Source organism: Octopus bimaculoides, chromosome 5 (genome assembly GCF_001194135.2).
Source record: "Octopus bimaculoides isolate UCB-OBI-ISO-001 chromosome 5, ASM119413v2, whole genome shotgun sequence".
Classification (NCBI taxonomy): Eukaryota; Metazoa; Mollusca; class Cephalopoda; order Octopoda; family Octopodidae; genus Octopus; species Octopus bimaculoides.
This window is the reverse complement of record NC_068985.1, coordinates 24,045,432-24,054,191: the sequence shown is the minus strand read 5'-3', so window position 1 is coordinate 24,054,191 and position 8,760 is coordinate 24,045,432. Positions and strand designations below refer to the sequence as shown.

Here is an 8,760-nt window from a genome sequence, read left to right as displayed (position 1 = left end):
ATATATATATATATATATATATATACATCTACGTATATATATGTGTGTATATATACATACATATTTATATATATAAACCTACACACACATACATATATATATATGTATATATATATATATGTGTGTATATATATATATGTATATGTGCATGTATGTATATATATATATATATATATATATGATGTTGAGTCATTTTGATAGGTGTTTCCGAATGCTGTTGTAACTGCTTGTCCCTTGTATAGCTTTTGTAATTTTGATATACTTTTATTCTTCAGGTAAAATTCATAGCACATAAATAAAAACTACTACCATTTTACAACACTATTAGCTCTAATCAAACTAAGTAATAATAATAATAATAATAACAATAATAATGATAATAATAATAATAATAATAATGATAATAATGATAATAATAATAATAATAATAATAATAATAATAATAATAATAATAATAATAATAATAATAATAATATCACATTAACTACTTTAACAATCTCGTTTCTTCTGCTCTTCAGGGGGTCCGGGACACAATGAGAGTGACCTTGCTGCAACTGATCTAATAGCGGGACCCCTGATTGGCTGAAGAAAACGAGGACAGTAGCCACTCGGTGAGTAAGTTCGGTTGGCAAGTCAACAGAAGAGGACGAATATATTTCGTTAACCATTTCCATTTTGAATCACCTTAACCAAATACCACACAACGCGAAAGTCTTCCTTGTATGCTGTACCCATACCAATAAAAGACATTGATAACAAACACGGGTATTTAAGGAACGTGTCAGTACTCTTACACGCAGTTCTGGAATTTTGACTCGTTAAAAAATGTAAATAAATATTAAGAAACATATTTTCTTGTATCTGAACACTTAACACATAGAATTGTTCAAATAGAAAAGAACTGTAAAATCAGCGAAGATCTGATAAACTGAGAAATTATCGAACAACGGTAATGCATGCAGGATATTTATTGATTCCATTATGAAGTGGTCCTTAACAACGGAAATTTCACACGGAAACTAATGTCTATCATATTTGGAAAATATCAAACTTAATTAATGATGACAGAAACTGTATTGATAAAATCAAAGGAAAATGTGCAGTTGTGAATAATTAAGGAAAGTACTGTTGCTTATCTTATTAAATTCATATAATATAAAGTTACGAACTATTTGCTAGCTATTAAGATTGTTGTTTTAACACACACAAAAATATAACAAAATGGCGTCGATACCTCAGCTACGCGATAAACTCTTTGAAATGATGGACAGGGCTGGTACCTACATACATGAGCCGTCACATCAGCGCCGCTTAGTCTTAATCATTGTCTGTGTTGCTTTACTGCTGGACAACATGCTTTACATGGTCATTGTTCCAATTATACCAAATTATCTTCGAAATTCATTTTCTCATGAATCCATGACAACGACAGTTAAGGCACCTATTAAGTACAATCGCATCTATCGCAATGTAACCGGGGCACCTAACACCACATCCTGGTATACAGTCGTTAGTGAAACGACGACATCTATACCACCGCCTCCCATCGATTATGGTAGTGAAGGAGGGGCGATAGGCTTCTTATTTGCTTCAAAAGCTATCCTTCAGTTAATGGTCAATCCCTTTACAGGGGCTTTGATTGATCGAATAGGTTACGATATGCCAATGATGATTGGTTTGATTATTATATTTCTATCAACCGCTGTATTTGCATTTGGAGAAAGCTATGGTGTGCTTTTTATGGCCCGGAGTCTGCAGGGATTGGGATCGGCATTCGCCGATACATCAGGTTTGGCTATGATTGCTGATAGATACACGGAAGAATCCGAACGTAGTAGAGCTCTTGGCATTGCTTTGGCCTTTATATCATTTGGTTGTTTAGTGGCTCCACCATTTGGTGGTATTCTTTATGAATTTGCTGGTAAAGTGGTGCCGTTCTTATTTTTGGCAACCATGTCGCTTATCGATGGTTTTCTCTTACTTCTCGTTATGAAACCAGTGAGAGCTCAAAGATCCAAAATTCCAGAGGACCAGCGAATGAAGGGAACTCCTATTTACAAACTCCTCATGGACCCTTACATCGCTAATTGTGCCGGTGCTTTAGCAATGGCTAATGTTTCGTTGGCTTTCCTCGAGCCCACGATTTCACTCTGGATGAAAGATACGATGGACGCTAGTGAATGGGAAATGGGCTTCATTTGGTTGCCCGCTTTCTTACCGCACATAGCTGGAGTCTATTTAACAGTAAAATTTGCTGAAAGACGTCCAAATAAACTGTGGGTTCTCGCTGCTGCAGGACTTGCTTTAGAAGGGGTTTCTTGCTTTTTCATCCCCTTCGCTACTACTTTCACTTTTCTTATGTTTCCAATTGCCGGTATTTGCTTTGGTATAGCTTGTGTAGACACGGCACTTTTGCCAACTCTTGGATATCTAGTCGACACTCGACATGTATCCGTCTATGGTAGCGTTTATGCTATTGCTGACATATCTTATTCTTTGGCTTATGCTATCGGACCAATAGTTGCCGGTGGAATCGTCCATTCGATTGGTTTCTTAGCTCTCAATATTTTAATTTGTATCAGCAATGTCCTCTATGCCCCAGCCCTAATTTATCTAAATAAAGCATATGCCTATAAACCATTTGAGAATGAAGAGATGAAAACTCCTGTCACAGAGGACCGCAGTTTCTATAATACTAGTGACACACAGTCCCAACAAAACTATGGTGGAGCCAGTGATAAAGTTGAAGCTGATCAAAAGCTAAATCTAGAAATGGGTAAACCTTCCCAAGCATGGGATCCACCCGCAGATCATGGCTACCATAGTAGTGAGAGTCGTTACAATGCTAGTATCGGCACTGATAAAAGAAGCACATATAACACTGGTGGAAGTAATTATACTCAGAGCAGTGGAACTGGTTACAATCCTACCGGAAGCAGTTATAATAACAGCGGAAACCGTTATGGTGGTGGAAATTATAACAATGAGACGAGTCATAGATATGGTGACGATAAATATAACAGATGGGAACAACCTTAAAATCGATGCATACGTGCACAGACATGTACGTATATATCAATATACAAATGCATACATTCATATACACACATAAGCAGCCATAGATATGATGACATTCATTTATATATATGTATATATATAGATAGGAACAGGTTTACATATATGTATAAGTAAAATATTATAACTATCTTAGAGCTAAACGTGACAGAACAATATTCATCATACTTGAACATTAGAGAAAAAACAAACTGCTGAATTTGAATAGGAGTAACATGTATAAAGGCAGGTATTTAGTGCGCATGTTATTGAATCAGATTTTAATAATACTTAAAGATATCTATTTGCATTTCACATCAGATTTTCAGTAACATTTCCTCAGCAATGCATTATTAAATTGAGGCTTTTAACGTCACGTAGATGCAATACAACAGTTTTTAAATAGGACTAATTTTAAAATGGTGCAGCAAATTTATCACAAACAAAGGTAATATAGATATCTGATTATCTGTGGAAATACAGTTAAATTATAATTGATTTAACATAAATACCGGTTTATTCGTCCTGGAATTTAATAAAACAAATATGGTAACAGTATCAAATGTTGAGGTGAACCACTTCCTAACATGTTAAGGTAACTACATTAGAATGCATGAGATTAACAGCGAATTAAACGTAAACTACTGCCATGTTGGCAACAACAACAATAATAATAATAGTAATAATAATAATAATAATAATAATAATAATAATAACAATGATGATGATAATGATAATAATGATTTGTTTATTAGGGACAGTAAAGATTATTGGGAGTGTCCTAAGCATTTGAAAGACTGCTGAAACTTGTGGATACTTAAGGTCACAGGTAGTAACCTGCTTTCCACAGAATCCCTATCAGGAATAAGACCGAACCTGAGACAAACCAAAATAATAGTAATAATGATTTCTGCGTTGATATTCTGTATCAAACTACCACTTCACATCAACCATCTGAAACTTCATTGAAACGCCCTAAGAAAAAATGAGAGATTACTAACGTAAATAGTAGGTTACCATACATATATGAAAGATGGTGTTGGTAGTGGTGGCAGTAATTGTGGTGGTAGCGGTGGTGGTAATGGTGGTGGTGGTGGCGGCAGTGGTGGTGACGGTGGTGGTATTGAAGAGGAGGAGAAAGTAGAATGAAGGAAATTAATAACCAAGAGAACAACAACGAGGATTTTGACGATAGTGTCTAATGCATGGTAAGGTAGAATACCTATATCATGACATCACTGTAAAATAGGAATATAGTATTCATAGAAGCGAGTCTGGTGTTAAACTTCAATTTCTAGTTGAAATCGCCACACTTCTCTTACATCTCATACGTCAGTGAGTTCATTCGTAATCAACAATTGGGCGAAATATGGGATACACCAGACTGACTTGCTTTTAACAAGAGCTGGATTTCAAAGTCCTCAGTCGTGACTAAACCATCCAAAATGGTTGTAGAAAATACTGCGCTTACATATTTTTTACATTTGCATTTATTTTCTACATTTATATCTTTCATAGAACACATGAGAATATTACATTTTACTCTACTCGGTTTCCAAACCTTTTAGCTTCTTGGTGTTATTTCTGCGATTGAAGAAGTGCATTGTATTTGGTATAAAACATTGTATAGTGTGGAGATGCGTGGCTTAGTGGTCAGGTTGCTGAACTCAGAATCGTAAAATTGTGGTTTCGATTTCTGGACCGGGTGATGCGTTATGTTCTTGATCGCAGCATTTTATTTCACGTTGCTCCAGTCAAATTAACTGTGAAAAATGAGTAATCCTGCGACAGACTGGCGTCCCGTCCAGCGGAGATTATATATACTCCACAGAAACCGGGAAATCGGTTCTATCAGTTTATATGATCCAGGAAGGAAGTTTGTTCTTTATAGCATAATGTAATAATTTAACAAGAACGTCTAGGATGACTATGTTGCTGCAAGGACAGTAGTTGGTATTTAGGCAACAACTTAATGCTGTATGTATAGCCAGGACACTTAACTAACAAACAGCCAATTCAACTTCGTTGAAATAGATATACATACATCATACAAAACACACAATATATGTACATACTTATACACATGACAATAATATTGTTACATATATGTCTGAGTATGTATGCGTGTATGATACAGTGTTGCAAAACCTCAACTATGTAAGCACTAATAGTACAATTTAAATCACGAGTTTTTCTTCAGTTTACAATGTTGCGATAAAATTCCTTGATGTGTGCCACCTAGACATGAATGGACTCCGCAAAGTTGAGTGCACGATAGAGGAATCGTGAAGGTTTTCTTCCACGTCCCAACGGAATATGTGAATAGAAATTTATTGCTAATAGGAAAGATTGCATATAGTTTGGGACTTGTATTTCGTCCATCGAAACTATGCACACAAAATATATAAGTTGTATGAAGTCGCCAAAGTTAAGCAGCTAAAAATGTTATACGTGTATCTACGAGTAAAATCCCAAAAGTCACATTTATCCTGTATTCGTTTATTATTATTTCATTTATTACATGAAACAACAATCGATATTACTAATTACTATGATAAACAAGGATATGGCTAACAAGACCAATAGCAACAACGAAACACCGATAGCTTTATCAACCAAGCTACCAACATTTAATACTGCCAGTGTTTTGTTTTGTCGACATCAAACTACAGCTGACTGCGTGATTAAAAGACATTAGACGGGGAAATTCAAGCAACATGTTTCTTCGGCATCTGACTTAGTGACAATTATGGTATCAGTATCAATAAAAACATTCACATACGAATACACACACACGCGCGCGCGCGCGCGCCCGCATACACACATATATACATATGTAAAAACATACAATCATATGTACATATATCAATGTGAGTGTGTGTGTATGTGTGTGAGTAAGTGTATGTAAAACTCATCTTCAAGTCTCTTTTGGCAATAAAACTTCATTAGAGTTCATTGCAGTTGTTTCTTGTACAGCTTTCGAGCAATTAGCTTAACCGGGTTTGTGGATACGTGTTTTTGCTCGAGAATGTACGCTAAATTATACGGTTGTCTCTCTGACTGTCTGTAGGCCTGTCTATCTCCATGATATGCATATATGTGTTTATATACAAACACAGTCTCACACACACTCACAAGTGTGTATAAGTATCGTGTATATTTGTGTATGCATTTGTGTTTGCACGTGTAGAAGTGTAGCAAATTGAGGGAGAAACAAGAGACAGAGAGAAGGAGATGGTTTAAAAGAAAGGGAAATATCGAGAGAGAGAGAGAGGGGGGGGGAGAGAGAGAGAGAAAGAGAAACTGACTGTTCATGAATACATAATGAAGACGATCTGTAAGTATTATGTCTATTGACACGGTTATGTACTCATAAGTAATATGATTAAGTGCAGATGCAGACAACTTAAGTGAAAGTGAATATAATGGAACTGGGTTCGATACCTGCCGTGCCTTTCACTTTCTTCTTTTCTTTCTGTAACTGTATAATACAGTTTACAAATTATGCGAATACATATTTATTGTCCAATCCAGCATCATCTGCTTAAGGGGTTAAAATGCTCAATCGTATCTTGTTAAAAGTTCAATAGAGATCATATCTATTCGGTATAGTTAAGTTCCAGCAGGTTGACTATCAAGAATTGCCATCCAGGTCTTTCTTAGATTGCAAAGTTGCACTCATTGCATTTAAGCCTGTCCATTTATTGATGTTATCCATCCAGTTAATATTTGAATTTTCCCTTCCTCTTTTCCATTTTACTTCCTATAACCTATCTCTGTAAAGAGATAAGACATGTTGTATTAATGTTTGTTTAGATATTCCTTATCGTAAGCTTAAAGAGGAGTCTTAGTTCATTAGTATTGGCACTGTGAAAAACTACAAAACAGTCACAAATTATCTCCGTTCAAATTTCTATAACATTAGTAATATAAATTGATACAGTGATATTACATCTGTGCTATCTATGCTGATTATTTGTAAGGTTATAGAGTGGTTTGCAGTCATTAATTCTATTGCAGAGGTTTTGTGGATGAACTAAAGCAATCCAACCTCTATGAAATCGCAAACAAATACTGTTATATTATTTTTTAGTTCGAGTAAAATGGTTGAAAGTACAGAAGTACTTTCAGTGTACATCCCTGTATATTACAGGTACATCAATGCGATTTTGGACCAAGGATGCAAGAAGGATTTATTAGATAACATGAGAAAGCTCTGCCTATCCTCTAACCTTCTGCTTTAGTTATTGCCGTTACAGTTGTTGTTTATATCCTGTTCATTTTCTGATTGAAGAGACTCTTGAGCGAAAACATTCCACTCCGATCTCACAGTCTTATATCCGACATCATATAATTGCATGTAACATTTCATTATTGAATGTATGTGCTCTTAAGTATTTGCGTGTAATATAACTTTTTTGCAACCAATACTAACACTACCACCACTAGAGCTGACTGTGGTGTTATTTCTAGATATTTCTTCCTTGGCTCAATGCATATTTCGTTTTAGTGATTTTCGTGAAGATGTGCATAAATTGCTGAATTTTTAGCCAAGATTTGAAGCAAAGAGAATCACATCGAACAAGAGTGTTGTTTATTATTTAAATTGTTTCTCTTGGCTCAGAGATAAATAATATTTTCTGATTTAAGCACAAGACCAAAGATTTTGAGGGGAGGAAGTTAACCAATTAGCACGGCACCAGTAATTGACTGTACTTATTTCATTGAGCATGAAAGAATGAAAGGTAAAGTTAACATCAGCGGGACTTCCTTTGAAGGTGTAAAGTGCCGGAAGAACTATCGAATGTTCTAAAGATTCTGTCAATTCTCTGTCCGAATTGAAGCAAATGTTGAAACAGCTGTTAGCGGTTAATATTTTAATATTTGTTCATTAATACGTTCTGAATTCATATTCTATCGAGATTGACTTTGTCTTATTATCGTTCAGGAACCATAAGACTTTGTCTTATGTTATGGTTCAGGAACCATAACATAAGTTCCAGCCAAGCAATTGAGTTTTAACCCCTTTCTCTAAACATATGAACTTGTGTTTCGATTAGAAATAAGAATTTATAAACTTTGACTGAGATTTTACGAGACTGCAAGAATTTCCATTTTTTTATGAAAACACTTCATCTATATATAACAAGCACAGCTCAGCAAGCATGTAAAGAGTCAAGTAATTCTCGCTTCCTTAGCCATCTAGATGAAAATAGATACCATAATCGGTAAAGATTCTATTTATATTTGTTTATTTATTTTTACGTAACGATGTTTCGTTAACTTGGCGTGCTGAGGTCTCATGTCTCTGAATTACAGAAGTATGAGCAGCAATAAACAATTTTGTTGACTCTATATAAAAAAAAAATTATGTCTTCCACTGCTGCTTGCTAATTTATTGTAGGAATTGCTTGGCAATCCTGATAAAATTATGCTACAGCAATTTTTTTATATAGTGACAACCATATATTAAAATAACGGTGCTTGAGTCTTTTAATTCTCCTAATATCACGGAAAAATCAAAATTAATTTCGTATAGTCGTCTTTGATTTTTGGTACTGCTGATTTATCATATGTCCAGCTATTTCCTACGGAGAAAGCTTCTTTCTTTCCTATTGCCCTTTTTTCTTTCTCCAGCCTCTTACTTTTCCTCCTCATTACGTTCGTCCTCCTTGCCCTACACATTCTCATTTTAATGATCATTAT

General features: G+C 35.0%; 1 protein-coding gene across 9 annotated transcripts in view; it reads left to right on the top strand.

Moving 5' to 3' along the window:
- Positions 1-8,760, top strand: part of LOC106867714 (probable vesicular acetylcholine transporter-B) — a 292,276-nt gene that overhangs the window by 95,600 nt on the left and 187,916 nt on the right. For 6 of the 9 annotated variants that reach the window (XM_052968219.1, XM_052968216.1, XM_052968215.1 and 3 more), the window contains one exon: positions 519-8,754. The exons of the other annotated variants lie outside the window; for them this stretch is intronic. In XM_052968219.1, the coding sequence (XP_052824179.1) occupies positions 1,222-3,039 (1,818 nt within the window). In that variant the 5' untranslated portion in view covers positions 519-1,221 and the 3' untranslated portion in view covers positions 3,040-8,754. Of the gene's footprint in view, positions 1-518; positions 8,755-8,760 lie in introns of those variants that run through there. 9 annotated transcript variants of the gene reach the window in all.